Source organism: Geotrypetes seraphini, chromosome 9, assembly GCF_902459505.1.
Source record: "Geotrypetes seraphini chromosome 9, aGeoSer1.1, whole genome shotgun sequence".
Lineage (NCBI taxonomy): Eukaryota > Metazoa > Chordata > Amphibia > Gymnophiona > Dermophiidae > Geotrypetes > Geotrypetes seraphini.
This window is the reverse complement of record NC_047092.1, coordinates 182,878,312-182,897,012: the sequence shown is the minus strand read 5'-3', so window position 1 is coordinate 182,897,012 and position 18,701 is coordinate 182,878,312. Positions and strand designations below refer to the sequence as shown.

The 18,701-nt window shown below is 45.8% G+C and overlaps 1 protein-coding gene across 9 annotated transcripts in view; it reads left to right on the top strand.

Annotated features, from left to right (window-relative positions):
• The window catches only part of IL1RAP (interleukin 1 receptor accessory protein), a 236,369-nt gene that overhangs the window by 194,693 nt on the left and 22,975 nt on the right, over window positions 1-18,701 (top strand). For all 9 annotated transcript variants that reach the window (XM_033959009.1, XM_033959010.1, XM_033959015.1 and 6 more), the window contains exons 5-9: window positions 1,047-1,212; window positions 6,756-6,827; window positions 9,253-9,382; window positions 12,056-12,204; window positions 14,850-14,999. In XM_033959009.1, the coding sequence (XP_033814900.1) occupies window positions 1,047-1,212; window positions 6,756-6,827; window positions 9,253-9,382; window positions 12,056-12,204; window positions 14,850-14,999 (667 nt within the window). The remainder of the gene's footprint in view (window positions 1-1,046; window positions 1,213-6,755; window positions 6,828-9,252; window positions 9,383-12,055; window positions 12,205-14,849; window positions 15,000-18,701) is intronic.

Below are 18,701 nucleotides of genomic sequence, written 5' to 3'. Positions count from 1 at the left end.
TTGACTGCAAATCAGTGTGACTTCTGCTGTTGCGGGGCGTATCATCACGAATCATAAGCGCTTCGGTCACGTTCAATCATCTATCAGTTAAATCACAAATTTTGATCAGGAATTGATGGATGTATATAAGGCGTTAGTTACAGATGGATAGATCAAGAAACCGAGTCCACGATCAGTCTTGCTCAAAATCACTGAATAACTGATAGATGATTGAACGTGACCAAAGCGCTATACGAGTCGGAGGTGTGTTTTGACCTCCGCCGAACCCGCGAGACTGACTCACCGAACCCCTGGTTAAGAACCACTGCTTTAGAGCATTGGAGGTTGAGCTGATGTGCAAGTAAGACTGGCTGCAACCTGTCGAAGGTGCATTGCAGACTTTCGTGTATCGGGGTCTAAGTTCATTCTTTCAGTTTTCTATATCGTTCTCCCAAGGGAGCTCAGTACGGTGCACATGAATTTATTCAGGTACTCAAGCATTTTTCTTTGTCTGCTCCACAATCTATCTAATGTACCTGGGGCAATGGGGGGATTAAGTGACTTGCCCAGGGTCACAAGGGGCAGCATGGATTTGAACCCACAACCCCAGGGTGCTGAGGCTGTAGCTTTAACCACTGCACCACTCTACAAATCAAAATGTAGCAAAAGTGAGTCAAGTAAAGGACAATGAAGCCATTGTGACATCACTGATGAGGTTGGCTCTTATTGGTGGAATGAGGCATTATGATGTCACAATACCAGCCCTGGTTATCAGAGGCTGAAACTATCCTGTTCTCCCAGGGAAGCTCTGAACAGTTTACATGAATTTATTCAGGTCCTCAAGCATTTTTCCCTGTCTGTCCTGGTGGGCTCCCAATCTATCTAATGTAGCTGGGGCAATGGGGGGATTAAGTGACTTGGCCAGGGTCACAAGGAGCAGCGTGGATTTGAACCCACAACCTCAGGGTGCTGAGCCTATAGCTTTAACCACCGCACCACACAGTGTTCACCCTTCACCTGAAGTAGTCTGTGGGATTCACTTGCTCTGTGTATTTGTCTTGTTGCAGGACTGCAACCTAATGGATGGCTTCGTTGAACGATACCCTCAGGGCACTGTACTTGTGTTCTCTATGGTCCGCCTCCGATTCGAAGGGAACTACACTTGCATCGTGACCTATGAGGACAATGGGAAGAGGTACAACCTCACCAGAACGACCGCTATGAAGGTGATAGGTGAGGAAAAAGAAATGATGGTAAATGTTTTCTTGATAAGCCTAAGAATCTTCCACAGGCTGCACCAGGGGTTCCCAACTCTGTCTTAGAGGACCCCCAGGCCAATCGGGGTTTTCAGGCTAGCCCTAATGAATATGCATTATATGCAAATCTCTCTCATGCATATTCATTAGGGCTAGCCTGAAAACCCAATTGGCCTGGGGGTTCTCTAGGACAGGGTTGGGAACCAGTGGGCTACACCACCCTGCAACACAACAAGATGTGTCCAAAGCTGCCCTTGTGAAAATGTTGTTATTCTCTCTGCCATGTTAGCGTTTCTGATGTTTGTGGGTCGGTCATCAAAGGAAGCTCCATATATTTGCTCCTTAATGCTCCGATTATAATGTCATTGGAGTTGCATTGGCAAGAAAGGGAGTGATTTTAAATGCGCACTACCTGTGAATTCATTAATATTAATTTGTTTAGATTTATATTGTAGCTCAGGAATAGGATGACACTTTCACATCATGGCAATTACACAATTAATTTTTATAACCCAATTATAGCTGAACAAACAGTGACACATGGAGACAAAGTGATTTGCCCCAAGGACAGATGGTTTGATTGTGAGACTTGCAGAAGAGCATAAGTTAATACAGTGAAAGGAAGGGATCTTGGCGTCGGGGGACGCCGACATCCTCATCGGAACGCTGGAAATGCAAAAACGAGTTCTCGGTGTAACCCAAAGCACGCCCATCTGTGTGTGTTAAAAGGCCCCCCCCTGGGGAATGAGGGGGGTGGGGTCTGCTGTGTGCAGACAGAGAAGGTCCTCTCCGCACGTTCGTGTCATGGTTTTGATCAGCCTGATAGCAAACAGCCCTAGAACCTCCAGCTGATCTATGAATGCGAGTAACTGTAACAAAGATCCTCATTTTACCACGATTGGACCTCATTCAATATAATGTATATATCGCACTGTCATGTATTGCATCACCTCTACAACACCTAAAAAGTATGCCTGCTTCCGGCAATCCTAAAATATAGGCATGGAATTAGGCCCCCATCAAGGGTGGTTCTGGAACAGGACCACACCCATCTCTCTAGGCGCCTCTTATGCCCTAGTGCGCTTAGAAATCTGTAGGTGGACTGATGTAGAATCGCATCACGTCGCTAAGCACCTGACTTACAATAATTGCCAACTAATGCAGATTAACCGTGCCCATTAAGCTTGGGGCAGTTGAGAGGCGTTGTAAATTTGGTTATTAATATAGACTTATATTTCGGATAGTATATATTTTACGATATATTTGGGTTCAGTTAAATTCCTGGGTAAGTAGGTGGGAAGGGAAGGAAGGGGGATTTGTTCAGAGATGTTTGGGGGTTGCATAGAAGAAAAACTGTGCACTGGTATGTTAATCTTTGTTTGTTTTGAATTTTTTGTTAAAAAAATACAAGTGGAAATAAAGAAGTAAATAAGAAAACAGATAAATGGGGGTGGGGCAGGGCCAGGGGGGTCCAGTGTACTTGGGTGCATAGGGGCCCTCGAAGAATTAATCCTGCCCTGGGTTTGGTCTAGGCATGTTTGGGGCAGAAGTAAATAGGGTAACACCCATTCGATTCCATCTTGGAAATTTAATGCAATATATATAATCAACAACGATAAACTAGCAGATTAATAGAGCCAGACTCGTGCAGTATACCATAAAAATAATTATGTGTAAGGGAAACCTAAGTCTAGAGATCCAGACTCAACACTGATCTGTGTTTCGGCCATTAAAGTCTTCCTCAGGAGTCTCTAGCCAAAACAGGTGTCTCATTTATGGAATGGAGGCGTGGCCTAGTGAGTAGAACCCCTGCCTCAGCACACTGAGGTTATGGATTTGATCTAGAGAGTTGCACGGGGACAGAAATCCCACCCATCCCCGCCCGTCCCCGCCATGATCCTCTCCGTCCCCATCTGTCCCCGTCAGGATCCTCTCCGTCCCCACCCATCCCCGCAAGGAATTACCTCCATCCCCATAAAAAACAGTAATTACTTCTGACAGGATCATCAATTCCACAGTTTCTTTTGTGTTTGTGCTGCTGTTTTCCTTGTGGAATCTCTTTGGTGGAACCCTTTTTTTGTTTTCTGTTCAGGTAATTAACTTATAAACCCCCTCTTTTGCTAAGGCTGACATGTCCATTATATTATATGGATGAACCCTGCTTCCAAAGCCTTCCATCCCCGTGGGAGTCCCGTTGGCTAGGGGGTCCCCATGGGAGTCCCATGGGCCAGAGGGGGGTCCCCGTGGGAGTCCTGTGGGTTAGGAGGGGATTCCTGCGGGAACCCCGTGGGACCCGCGGGATTCCCGCGATCCCCGTTCCCGTGCAGACCTCTAATTTGATCCCTATGCTGCTCCCTGTGATTCCAGGTACCAAAGTTAGGCTGTGAGCCCCCAGGACAGATAGAAATACCTCAAGTACCACTTCAAATAGAAGCAGTATATAAGAAATGTAAAAATATGTAGGCAAAAGAGTCTGCATATATAAAGAATGCACACTGAGAGACAAAGCGAACTCCATGACCTATTTTTACTCATAGAAACTCCCCAACCCCTTTATTTCCTGTCTATCTGCCAAATTAAATTGTAAGCTCTTCTGAGCAGGGACCATCTGTTACATGTTAAATGTACAGTGCTGTGTACACTTTTCAGCACTATAGAAATGATAAATAGGAATAGTAGGAGTTAGGGGTGTTTTCTCCTTTGTCCCCCATTTCAGAAGGGGAATGCACGTTTGTGCCCTTAAAGATTAATGCGGGGACTTACACTTGCCACCAGGAACAGTTTCTGAAAGGTGCTCCTCCTGCTACGCAGAGCTCCAGTGGAGGAATTAAGGAAGCAGAGGGAGGGTGTCTTTGAAATTCGGGCATCAGGACAGTCATGGGGGCTCATTTCCAGGGTTCATAGACAACCCCGCGAAAGACAAAGGCGCGCGCCAACAACTGAGCGCAAGACGGAGGCGTGCCCCGAAGAAAATTACAGTTTTTAGGGGCTCCAACGGGGGGTTTTGTTGGGGAGCCCCCCCAGTTTACTTAATAGAGATTGCGCCGGCGTTGTGGGGGGTTTGGGGGGTTGTAACCCTCCACATTTTACTGTAAACTTAACTTTTTCCCTAAAAACAGGGAAAAAGTAAAGTTTTCAGTAAAATGTGGGGGGTTACAACCCCCCACAACGCGGCGCGATCTCTATTAAGTAAAGTGGAAGCCGTAAAAACAGTAATTTTCTTCGGTGCGCGCCTCTGCGCTGCACTCAATTGTCTGCGCGCACCTTTGTCCCGGCACGCTTTTGACCTGACACCCATTTTCAGTACACGGCCTTACGGTCATGCTGTCTGATATGGGCTGTTTATGCATCTGGGTTGCATTGTGTTAATGGCATTAATACATCATTTTAATCACCATTAATTTTCTTGTTAATCCCGATAAATAACTGCTGTTGATTAATCGCAGTTAACAATCTATTTTTTTGTGTGGAGGGTACTAATGGAAGCACTATTCAAATTGCATTGTGATCAAGTTAGCCCGTCCTTTTTACCCGTGAGATGTGCACCAACCAGTTTTCAAAGCAAAAGTCCACCCATGCCTTCCTCGCGCAATGTGCTGTGAGTGGACAGTCTAGTCCGTCACTTGCACCTGCTATTCCTACAGACAGGATTTAGCTGGAAAAGTGTGTGGGTCAAATCAAGCAGGCAGATACTGCCCCCTCCTGGCCTACTCATGTCCCACCACTTTTCTTAGTGTAGCTGGAGCGTGCTGGTTCTGGCAGAGCACACCGATTTCTGTTCAAACTTTGTATTAAACAAGTAACCAGCAAAAACCAAAATGAAAACCATTTTTTCCCCCCTATTGATAGTCATTTGAAAGATGCTGAGATGAGACTGGATCAATGTATGATAAAGGCATGTGAGTGGATGTCACAGCATGGATTGAAGCTGAATGTGAATAAGCAGAGCTGATGATAATGGGGGGGGGGGGGGGGGGGGGGGGGAGGGCGAGCCTAAAACCACGGCAAAAACAAGAAGACCCAAATTTCCACAGGAAAAGAAGAGCAGTTCCAAACAAACGAGACTGTGGGAAATCAATGTCCTCGGACCTTCAGTTCTAGTTTATTCAAATATAATTGATAAGAACAGTAAAACCACAATATAAACACTGTCCACATTTATCATGAATGGACCCAAGACGGGCTGTGTTTCAGATGAACACGCCTTCCTCAGGGATCTTGCGCTCAGCACACGGATTTCGGAATTTGGGTTTTTAAAAATCCCTTTCCACATTTATAAAAGGCTGGCCCATCCAGTCTGCCCATCTAGAGTAACCATTATCTCGTTCTCTCTCCCAGGCCCTCTTGAATTCAGACACAGTCTCTGTTTCCACCACCTCTTCCGGGAGACACTTCCACGCCTCTACCACCCTTTCTGTAAAAACGTATTTCCTCAGATTATTCCGGAGCCTATCACCTCTTAACTTCATCCTATGCCCTCTCATTGCACAGTTACCTTTCAAATGAAAGATACTCAACTCATGCATTTAAACGTCGCTATCATATCTCCCCTCTCCCATCTTTCCTCCAAAGTATTGTTACAGGTATATGGAAAACCGCTCAGATTCCAGGCGGTATATAAAATTTTTAAATAAATAAATTACAGCATATCTTATATTAGAACCAGAGATATTTAACCGGAAGAAGGGCAGACAGCTTTATTGACTTATTTAGGACGGGTTACAGGTGAACATACACAATACAGTGGTACCTCGGTTTATGAGTGCACCGGTTTGCGAGTGTCTTGCAAAACATTTGCAAAATCGGCGCCTCACAAACCGAGCAGAGCAGAGCCCTTGGTAGATGGAGGAGGAGTTGAAAACCTGGAGCGGATTCCTTATGCATGGCTCGCAAGCATGGGGAGAATACTCTACTGTCCAGAATGACACACCTATGTACTAGAAAAGGTATTAGTGAGGTAAGAATCTCTCTCTCCTCAAAAATTAATTAGAACTAAAGGGGGGATCATTATTAGGGTTTACTTTAGTAAAATCCAGACCCCGAGACCCACCCCCACTGCCTGCTCTCATCAGGGCATGCGTGGATGCCTTCCCTGACGCAATTTCGAGGAAGCTTTTCAAAACCCGGACAAAGTGCTGGGTTTTGAAAAGCCGTCCGGTCTCCCAGACGTGCCCTTGAAAAGGAGGACCTGTCTGGTAACCCTAATCATCGTGGATGTTTACAACTGGCCACTGATTTCTCTAAACAATATTTCCTTGGGCTCCAACCAGATCCGTACTGAAACCAGGCCAGAATGGCATTATCTGTTCTCTGAATATTCCCATAGCACAGCAGTTTAATGGCCAAAAAGGTTTTTATATTCTAGTGAATGACTGATTCCATATGGCTGAGCCATTTGAATTAATGAGCAGGCTTTTATGACTTCCTTTGTCGAGCAAATGAAAAAAGAAAAAGGAACATTGATTAATGTTATAATTAATGTGAGCAAAAATCCCTGAGGATTTGACATTTTCTTTGCAGGGTCTCCTAACAATGCAAAGCCGCCGTTGATATTAACACCTAACAGTAAGACGACATTTGAGTTTGAAGCAGGTAACGCACAAGAGTAATGCTGATATATATTTTTTTTCATGCTAAAACTTTCTTTAGCCAGTAATGCCGGAACCCCTTTAAGATTTGTTCTCAATTTTGATAATTTTACAATCTAGAGTGATGCTGGACCTTCTCAAGTGCTAATGGGCGCCAGCTGCAGCGTGATGGTCTGATGGAGTGCCGAAGCTGCTCTCAGTAAAAGGTCCAGGTGTCCAGACTGGCAGAAATTCATAGTCTTCTCATCCAGGGATTTCAAAGTCCCTCCTTGAGGGCCGCAATCCAGTCGGGTTTTCAGGATTTCCCCAATGAATATGCATTGAAAACAGTGCATGCACATAGATCTCCTGCATATTCATTGGGGAAATCCTGAAAACCCGACTGGATTGCATCCCTCAAGGAGGGACTTTGAGACCCCTGATCTAATCCATTTCTAGCCCATCGGTCAGACGCCGCTATAAAGAGAAATCATTCATTCTTTCAGTTGCTATCTGCTGCCTTCCTACCTTGCAACTGGTTAGCAAGAATGCAGTGGCTGGATGATCAGTGGCGCCCTGTAATATGGATAAAATAATCCTGGCTACAAACCTATGTATGTATTTATTGGGATTTATTAACCGCCTTTATGAAGAGATTCATTGTGGAGTTCAGATGACCTTTGATCTTCTTAAACCTAAGTAAGTGGTCTTACATTGGCATCCGGATAGGCCAGGGGTAGGCAATTCCGGTCCTCGAGAGCCGGAGCCAGGTCAGGTTTTCAGGATATCCACAATAAATATGCACGAAATAGATTTGCATCTCAAGGAGGCAGTGCATACATATTCATTGTGGATATCCTGAAAACCTGACCTGGCTCCAGCTCTCGAGGACCGGAATTGCCTACCCCTGGGCTAGGCAAAGGGGCATCCAAGTCGGTGTGATCCGTTTGTAGCTTGTCAAATACTTCTAAGGCTGCAGGAAAACACATGCGTTTGACTGCAAATTGGGTTAGAAATCTATTTAGAATGAGAGCAGCCAGCAGCGTAGCAATGGTGAGAGGTGCCCCCCCCCCCCTCTGCACGCGCATAGCCCTTCCCTATCTTCTATCTCTTTTAACTTCCCGGCGCAAGCAGCATCACCAACGCGCTGCCCATGCGGCGTTGGCTCTCCCTTTGAGTTGCGAGACCTGGAAATGACGTCAGAAGGAGAGCTGACGCTGGAACGAGCAGCGGGTTGGAGTTGTTGCTCACACCAGTGAAGAAATCGCTCGGAGCTCTATGATGTAAATGCTGGCACATACAGATATATTCTATATGTAGTGCCCAAAATTGTGTGTACATTTTAATTGAGCACGCATATCTTACTAAGCACTTAGCAGGGTTTAAAGTCTATAGGACATTATTGAGATGAACTTGGGGAAATCCATTACTTATTCCTAGGATAAGCAGCATAAGAACATAAGAATTGCCGCTGCTGGGTCAGACCAGTGGTCTTTGGGTTTCTGCCATTGTGACATCACTGATGAGTTTGGCTCTTAGGCATTGGTGGAATGAGGCATTATGACATCACAATCTCAGCTCTGGAATGTTGCTACTCTTTGGGGTTCTGCCATTGTGACATCACTGCTGAGGTTGGCTCTTAGGCATTGGTGGAATGAGGCATTATGACATCACAATCTCAGCTCTGGAATGTTACTGTTCTTTGGGTTTCTGCCAGGTACTTGGGACCTGGGTTGGCCACTGTCGGAAACAGGATCCTGGGCTTGATGGACCTTCCGACTGTCCCAGTATGGTAATTCTATAAGAGGCGTGTGCAAATGTAGTACGCAACTGGAAAGGGAGGCATGACCATGGGAGGCGTATGGGTGGTGCATGGGCATTTATTAAAGATGGGTACTGTATTATAGGCCCAGATGCCCTCGCCCCCCCAATTTTAACTTATGCACCAGGATTTACACTATAAATGGCACCCAACTTGGAACGATGTTTACAGAATGGCCAAATTTGTCAGCACTTAACAGGTTAAGGTTAACCAGCCAACTAGGATGCATAAAAAGCAGTTCTATCTTTGGTTTAACTTGAATATCAGTACTTAAGCAGATAGACCAGGATATTCCGTTCTGGTGCCTGGACATGACCTGATATTAGGCATTAAAATGATGGAGAAAAAAATTGCAGACTTTCTCCAGCTGAATTTTTATCCCCAGAGGTCTGTGAAAAGTGCTAAGCTGCTCTCGTGCGAAACAGTGCTGTCTCTGCAGCCCTTGTAGGATTCAAAAGCTGTCGGTTTGCTGAGGGACGTCTCTTTCATGTCGTGGGAATGAAAACCAGGGTTGCACTGCTCATAAATGGGCGTATGCGTTATTATATCTCTAAACTATGTCTTTCCATCCTGTACCCTGGTAGAGGCTTGAGGTAATGGATTTTTTTTCCTCTGGTCTCCTTCCTAGGACAGGAGGCTCGGATCCCCTGTGAGGTCTCCTTTGCTTTTGTGAAAAACTCCCGGACAGATGTGTGGTGGACCGTTGATGGGAAAAATGTGGATGATATCACATATCCAAAGATAAATTTCACAGAAAGGTAACATTGCTTCTCTTCAGCAATTATATCCCTTGCAGACATGAATTATCCAGTTTCTTTTGTATATACAAACCTCGGTTTGCGAGTGTTTTGCAAGACGAGCAAAACACTTAGCAAACTTTTGACTCGCAAACCGAGTGTTGACTCGATTTGTGAGCACCCCCCCCCCCCCGATAACCAGCATCACTCCCCTCCCCCACTCGCAAAGGCCCCTTCGCTCCAACAGGCACCCCCCCCGCCCGAACAACTTAAACTTACCCCCCCCCCCGTCTAGCGCAGGCACAGAAACTCGCTTTGATATGTTCCCACCGCCCCACCCACCCCCGATAACCAGCATCACTCCCCCCTCGCAAAGGCCCCCTCGCTCCAACCAGCACCCCCCCCCCCCCGCCCGAACCCGCCCCCCCCCGAACAACTTAAACTTACCCCCCCCCCCCCCCTGTGTAGCGCAGGCACAGATCCTGTGCCTAGAAGATCTTCCGGCTTCTGCCTGCCTGCCTTGAGCATGCATCTGCACATGCTCAAGGACTTCTAATTCTCCCTCTCGCCGAGATTCTCATGTGTTAAAATGGTTCCAGGGGTTCTTGAGTAAACGACCATACCAAGTTTACAGTGACAATACTCATTCCTTCAGCTGGGTAAACTCGTGTGGAGTCCCGCAGAGCTCCCCCCACTGTTCAACATTTACATGGCCACACTGGGGAACCTATTGCATAGTTTAAAAATCAAATTCTACATCTATGCTGATGACATCACCATAGTCTTTCCCCTAACAAATCTAACCCCCGAGACGAAGAAACACCTGGCATCCATTTTAAAGCAAATCGAACTATGGATGGCCGAATTCAAGTTGAAACTCAATTCAGAAAAAACCAAATTCTTCCTGGCAAGCCTGAACGACAAAATCAAAGATTCATCAATTTCCTTGAATGGTCAAGTCTTTCCTATTACAGATTCAATAAAAACTCTGGGAGTGACTCTGGAACGCTACCATACCCTTGAAGCTCACACCGACTCACTGGTCAGAAAAGGCTTCTCAACATTATGGAAACTAAGAACCATCAGAAAGTACTTCGATGCTATCTCATTCCGCTTACTGGTCCAATCCTCCATTCTGAGCTTACTCGACTACTGCAACATCATTTTTTGGGGGTCTTTCAAAAAAAACATTCAAAGACTCCGAATCATCCAAAACTCGGCAATCCGACTGATCTTTGGGTTAAAAAAAAATGGGAACACATAACTCCCTACTACCAAAAACTCCACTGGCTGCCCCTTGAAGCTAGAGTACTATTCAAATTTGCCTTTCTCTGTTTCAAATCCATCCTTGGTTCGGCCCCCATGCACTTGGTTCCCCATTTTAACTTAGATTGTTCATCCAGACCCACACGCAGAGTCCATCTGTTTAACCATCCAACACTAAAGACCTGCCGTTACAAAAGATTCCTGAACAAAACACTTGCTTTCCAAGCTGGTCAACTGAACGATTGGCTGAGTAATGTTATCACGCACTCCTCATCTTACCTAAATTTCAGAAAATAAGTAAAAACAAACTTTTTTTTTTTTTTTGGGGGGGGGTGTAATTTTTTTCAATTTTCAGTTACAATCAAGTTAACACTTGTACAGAAAGGTAAAGTTAAGCAACAAATAAATACAATATAAATTATATCCTATCGGCCCACTAATAAGAAAACTAAATATAGCTTAACTTTAACTCAAGTCCTCAATTTAGAACCAAGATGTAGAAACCAGCGAGATAATAAAAATAAAAATAAGGTAACAGATGTTGGCTGAGACAGGAAATCAAAATCTATGAGTGCTTCAGATATCCACTCCTTTTTTCAGGAGAGCAGCTGACAAGAAGGTTGTTAGTTGACTAGGATCAAAGAAAACATATTTTTGCCATTGATACACTATCACACATTTACATGGGTGACGAAGAAAATAAGTCGCCCCCCAAGAGCAATAACTCCCGGCTTTAACAACAAAAATTCACGTCGACGTTTTTGTGTATCTCGTGACAAATCTGGATACATTTGTATTTTATACCCTAGAAATTCTTTCTGTTTGTTCTTGAAGAAAAGTCTCAATAGCTGATTTTTCGCTGATTATCCAGCTCTTCTTTATTGTAAACCGCCTCGAGCTACTACGGCTTTGGCGGTATATAAGAATAAAATTATTATTATTATTCTAATGTGCAAATCTCAAAAGGGGACGTGGCCACGGGTGGATCGTGAGCGTTCCTAAAAGTTAAGCCCAATCCGTGCACAACGTAGGCAATAGGTATTTAGGCCTGGTTTTTCTTGATCTAAATGGGTGTGCCTAAAAGTGGTGCGCAATTCTATTTATGGCGCGCGCCTTTTGTAGAATCACGCTAAATGCTGTTCTGATTGCTTCAGAATTTTTTTAGATATCATGTATAAGATCGGGCGCTTACTCCTAACAAATTTGCAGTTTAGTTCTCCTGTGCAAAAGGGTTGGAACCTTGCTGTGAGCTCTGGGTTTTTATTGTAGTAATGTGTGCTCTCATTTGGATATTATGATATATTTTGAGCATGTTGTACGCTGCGCTGGGTTTTCTTTTTGGTGAACATTCCACTGCAGTGCACAATATCTGATTCAATCAACTAAACTTCCCAAGAGATTTATTCTGGGTTGTCATGTTTTTCATAGTGTGCAAGAGGAGTCCATTGGAGATAAGATGATCGAGAAGGTGCTAATCCTTAAAGACGTCACTGCTGAGGACCTGAAACGGAACTACACCTGTTACGCAAAGAACTCTTTAGGAGAGACTTCCCAGCAGGCCATAGTGAAGCTCAAAGGTGATGAGAAAGATAGCTTTTAGAAAATGGCCGCCCGGGAACATGGTTTCCAGTCAAGGAAAGCAGAACATCTTTCTGGTTGGAGGACCAAATCTCTGCTTTTCCCCAAACTCTCTAGTTGCTTGTGGTGTTTTGGGGCAAAATACTGGTGTGAGGTCATGACAGCTGTGGCTCACCCCATTCTGTTGCCTGTGCTTCCAGCGCTCGTTGAGTGGGATGGATGATGTCACTGATCAGAGTTTCAGAACTCTCCCAGTTGACCAAATATATGCTTGTGTGGTTTCCAAGCTTAGGAAAACACAATTAGATCCTCAAGGGTGTGATCAATTTCAAGTGGTTAATTACATGTGATACCTGTAGGAAATAGTGGCGCCAATATTTGGTGGGAGATAACCAGATAGGAGAGGTTCCTACCTGTTATTTCCTGCTTACTGGGTAAGCCCTGGATTTTCAAAAGCCCAGAAATAGGTAGTACTACTGAAAATCAGGGCAGACAGATTAGTATGAGGACAGACTGGGGGGCAGAGTCTAGGCAGGGCTAGGAGTTACCAGGTTAGTGGCGATTTTCAGTCTACTAACCATGGAATGACCCGAATAAGGTTAGGTCAACAAAAACACTTTATAGGGTAGTTATCCAAATACCTGCACTGAGTTATCGTCCAACTCCTGGATAGCTCCCAGTGACCAGGTAAGACTGAGTATCCAGTGCCAGTGCCCAGATTAGGCCTGGCATGGAATATTTAGGTCAACTTTGGCCCACAGCATTCAGAGCCTTAAAAATTGCTGACTGCCATTGGCTGAATATCGAGCCTGGTATTCATAATATGGTGTTTGAAAACTCCCGATGTGGCAGATTTAAGGTGATTGGCGTTTGTGCCTTAATTGTTTAACAAGCCAATTGGTGTCAATAATTGGCAATTAACACCTCATAATTGACACTAATTGGCACTAATTAGAAGTTACGTACAGAACGTAGTTGGCACATTCTATAAAGTGGTGCGTTTTAGTTCTAATACGGCCCGGAGCTCGTCGGGGCTTTCCAAAACCTAGACAAACTGCCAGGTTTTGAAAAATCCGTCCAGGACCCCTGACAGTCCTCTAAAAAGAGGACATGTCCAGGTTTTCCCGGATGTCGGGTAACCCTACACTGAACAGGCCGATCTGATTTGTGAGGTGGAACTCGGTGGCCTGAGCTAGGGGTGGAGAAGGGAATGTCAGCCATTGCACAACAGCACCACCTAAAGGCCAGATTCGAAGTGCACTTGTACTGGGTTCTGAGGCAGCTGCTATGTTTCCCTGGCCAAAGACTTTTACTGTGATAGCTGGTCCAGATATAGGAGTGCTTAAAATGCTCAGGTTACTTTTTTTAAAAAATGTATTTTGTTCCTTTCTTTGTAGTAGTAATTTAAAGTGAGTTATATTTCAAGGCTCTTGTCTCCTGAGCCCCAGCCTGTGGTCTTGGGAAGATATTCACTCAGTTATTCCAACATCTTTGCATGTTTAAAGCTGCAGTTCTGATGGATTCCGGCCTTGCAAAACTAGGTGGTTGCCTAGGGCAGGAGATTCTTGGGACGGCAAAGAGCTACAGCAGTCAAAGTAAAACAAGTCCTGACACCAAACTCAAAAAACAAGCACAATCTACCTTTTTTAAATTGTTGTTTGATGATCATGATTGTTGAATTTAATGATCAAAATCTTGATGGGGGGGCACTTGGGGCTGCAGGCTAGAGGCCTGAAAATTAATTGGGGAGGGGGAAGTTCAAGGCTAAAGATTCACCTAGGGCAGGGGTAAGCAATTCCAGTCCTCGAGAACTGGAGCCAGGTCAGGTTTTCAGGATATCCACAATGAATATGCTTGAGATAGATTTGCATCTCAAGGAGGCAGTGTATGCAAATCCATCTCATACATATTCATGGTGGAGATTCTGAAAACCTGACCTGGCTCTGGCTCTGGAGGACCGGAATTGCCTACCCTAGGGTGCCATTTAGAATGGGACGATTCATTGCAGCCATTTCAGCGCTGCCGCACGGAATCGTCCTCTCCCTGTCACTGCCAGTGCCTCTCCTTATCTCTGCCCCAGTGGCATAGTAAGGGATAGCGGGGTGTGTGGACTGCCCCACCCCCGGTGCCGTTTAGCCAAAGGCGTCGGTGTATCACCCCACTTACCTCATGAAATGCTCGCCGGTGTGAATGGCGTCTTCCACCCCCTTGCTTGCGCCAACCTTGGCTCCCTTCTGATAAACCCTTCCTCGTCTCGGGACCAGGACGTCTCGTCACAGGGAAGCTGAGGCTGGCGCCGGTGAACTTTTCCAGAGTTATGCGGCGGTGAGGAGGCACTTGAGTGGTGGGTAACAGTGAGGGGGCATTCCTAGTTTGGTGGTATGTTGGGGGCATTGCCCTAACCCTACCCCAAATGATGTCAAGTGCTGCTATGATGCCCCTGAGCTGACAGCCGGGTATAGGAAGATTCATTGTGACCGATTCAGTGCTGAAATGGCTGCGACGATAGGACTGGGCTGAATTGTCGTAGAACCCTGCCCACGACCCTTGCGCTTGCTCTGAACTGGATGATAATATAGTTTCCGTTTTGCATATTTCCCAGTGGAAATGGAATTAAACTAGGCATCTCTCTCTTTGCATGTAGTTGCCGCACCGAGATATATTACAGAGCTGGCGTGTGGCCTGGGAGCAACACTGGTCCTCGTGCTGGTCTTAATCACAGTGTATCATGTTTATTGGCTGGAAATTGTTCTCTTTTACCGAGCCCGCTTTGGAACGGATGAAACTATTGGAGGTAAGGGATATTTTCAGCGCACCTCGGTTCTAGAAATGTTTCACTAATGAGCATATTTATTACCAATGAGAGGTCCCCACCCCCTTGTTTCACCCCATATCAGTCAGACCTGTGATTTTAGGTTTGCTACTAAAAACAGGAGTGCCAAGTCCACAGATCAGACAACTAGTAATGTTCATTAGTTTCTCAAGCAGGGGGGGGGGGGTCACTTTGATAAAAAGATTTTATTGTGAGAGACAAGAACATCACTGGACAAAGTAGCTGGCAACCCAGCACTTAGAGATGTAGGTAATGGCTGCTCGGAGCGAGTTCCAATTCTCAAGATTCACTCCCTTCCCCATCTCATCTTCCTCCTGTCAAAACTTGTTCCTAACCTCCTTCTGCCCAGCATCCTTCCTCCAATGCGCATTTCCTCAATCTCATCCGGTCCCTGGCTTCTCCAAGCTGGAACTTCCCCTAGTTTATGAAAAACTTCACCTTATGGGGAAGCTTGTGGCTGGTGATGCTTTTAGAACAGATCTTCTGGTTTCTTTCAGTGCTTTGCGACTGTCACTTAAGTTTCAGCTGCATGAGGCTCAGATTCCTTCACTTTTTACAGTCTCTTGACAGTAGGAAAGCCAGTTGGTTCCAGCTAACTCAAAACCCTAAAAGAAGGCCAACGGTAGAGCAAAAAGATTCCAACTTGCTCATAAGTAGAGACGATGACTCTATATCTCAAGTGCCCAAAGCCAGTAACCAGAGCATATCTTAGTTACTAAACTAAACTAAACCTTAAGTTTATGTACCGCTTCCTCTCCATGAATATAGAGCTCGGCACGGTTGACAAAAGTTTAATAAAGGAAGAGAATAGCACATTGAGTTTGGTGGATTGAGAATAGGGGGAGAGGAGAGCGTTACGTTTTTGTGAAAAGACTGGTTTTCAGATGCTTACGGAATAGTTGGAAGGAGACCTGAGTCCGCAGTGGGGTAGTAAGGTTATTCCAAAACCCTGCAATTCTGAAAAAGAGAGATTTTCCCAATTTTCCCGCATAGAGGATACCTTTTAGTGAGGGGAAGGAAAGTTTACGTTTTTGGGTGGGCCTGGTATTGTCGGGACTCGGGGAGTTCCAAGATAGAGGAATTAGAGGAGGGAGGATGCCATGTGGGATTTTAAAAGCTAGGCAGGAGCATTTAAAATGAACCCTGGCGATTATTGGGAGCCAGTGGAGTTTGGACAAAAGTGGAGAGACATGGTCAAATTTACGTTTTACTAGGCTTACGTTTATGCTGTATAGTACTTAGCTCGGGTCAAGTGTAAAGCCGGGCGTTACACTTGACCCGAGCTAAGTACTATACAGCATAACTTAATGCGTATACAATTTCACAATTTATTTACTGCTCACAGAGAAAATAAGACGTTTATCAATGGTAACCCTGTTATAAGCCTAGTAACTAAGATATGCTCTGGTTACTGGCTTTGGGCATTTGAGATATGGAGTCATCGTCTCTACTTATGAGCAAGTTGGGATCTTTTTGCTCTACCGTTGGCCTTCTTTTAGGGTTTTGAGTAGTTATACTGCTGATTGATTTTTCCAGCTAACTCAAACCAGGAAAACAGGACAGCAGGTTGACAGTGAGAGTATACGGGGGGGGGGGGGACGACAGTCAAGAGTCAGGGGCTGACTGCGGCTTCCCTACTCTTCCCACTTGCATACCCATTGCCTCTTGTTCCTCTCCTTTGGCATCGTTTCTGGGTCCTTGATCAAATTTTGTGTGCATCAGGGAATTCTGTGCAAATTTTGCCTTTCCCAGAAACAGAAAAGACTGAGACTCTGATGCACAAACCTCCAGATACCATGGTGGGAGCGATTTTTCTTCTGCTAGCGATGCTCAGCACAATAGCATGCAAATTATATGCATACTATTCATGCGAAGCATACTCAATAAAAGGAGGCTTGCTCAGAAGAGCAATTACTGTCACACCTTCTCCTGCTCTCCCTGCCTGCTGGTTCAGCTGATAGAGCAGGGGAATCCCTGATCAGCGGCTTCGGGGAGTTTTGCCAGTCCAGCTGTTGTGCATGTGTGTGTTACAATTAAAAGAAAAAAATAGTTGCTCGAGCCCGCATGTCTCCAGATGCCGTGCGCACTCCCACTGATGCCAGGATTCCACCACACCACATATCCGTGACGCAGGAGGGATGCTCAGTCCCTCCTGCCAGCAGGCCCACATCTTCAAAATGACAGGCCTTCCCATACCCGGTACTTCCTGGGATGCACTGGGAGGGATCTAAGGCCCTGATTGGTTCAGGTGCCTAAGGCCCCACCCAGGGGAGGGAATCTTAAGCACCTGAGCCATTCAGCGCCTTAGGCCCCTCCCAGTGCGTTCAAGGATGCACTGGAAAGGAGAAGGATCACCATTTTGAAGAGGCGGAGGGGGCTGTTGGGGGGCCATGTGGCCTGGTTTGGGGGGGCCTGATGCAGAACAGAGTGGACATCCCTCCTACCAATTCAATTTAAAAGGGGGTCAGAGGGTTGTTGGAGGGGTTCAACCCAGTTGAGGGGCTATCTGGAGGGCTCAGGGTGGTAGGGTGGGAGGAATCGCGGGCTCTCTCTGCTGGCTGAACTGATCGCCGCAGGGGAATCCCCAATCTGCTGAACCAGCAGGACTCCCCCAAAGCCGTTGATGGGTGACTTTAGAGAGTCGAGGTGGCTCAGGTGATCGAGGCTCCCCCTGCAACGATCAGCTCGGCCGGCAGGGAGAGCAGCAGTGGCGGGCATGTTTTTTCTTTTTTGACAGGATGGGGGCGGGGGGAGAGGAGGAACTGTGCCTAGTGATTGCTAGTGCTGCCTGATTCAGGAAAAACAATTTCGATTCGATTCAGCCTATTGAATTGGCTTTTCAATTCAATTTGATTTTCCTGCCCAATTGGGTGTTTGTTTTCAAACATCCTGGTGGGTTTATTTTACAGCCTCTTCACCCCCTTTGCCTTCTCCTAACCACACTGGCGCTGTGGTGTAAACAAAATAAACAAACAAAAAAGACTTTTCCTCTCTCTGTTAAATCCTAGCTCACGTTTGCGGTCTCAGGATACACGTTTCAAATCTGACATATTGTAATCGCAAAACAGAAAATAAAATTGTTTTTTTTACCTTTTGTTGTCCGGTCATTATTCAAATTTTGTTGGTCTCAGGCTCTGGTTATCTTCTGATAATTTGCTTGCCAGGGTCTCCTTCTTTCTTCTTTCTCCCAGCTCACCATCCATCTTCCATCTCTGTCCTCCCCTTCCATTTCTCTTCCCTCCCCAGGAGGTCTGGCATCTTTCCTTTTTTTTGTCTCCCTCCACAGATCCACCTTTTCTTAACTACCCTTTCATCCAGCATCTCTCCTTCCTTCCCCACCACCCCAGGGTCCACCATCTCTCCCTTTCTTTTCCCAACTACCCTCCTATCCAGTATCTCTATCCCCCCCTCCACACCTTCCCTTGCGTCCAACTTCTCTCCCTTTCTGTTCCTCCCTAAATCCCATTGTCCATCATTTCTCTCCCTCGATCCCTCTCTTCTATTTTCAGACCCATTTCTTCCTCCCCAAAGTCCAGCATATGTACATCTCTTTGAATCCCCCCTTCCCTCCCTCCGTGTACTTCTATACCAGGGCCTCCCTCCCCTGAAGGTCTGTCCCCCCTTGAAGGTCTGTCCCCCCCTTTAAAGGCCTGCCTCCCCCCT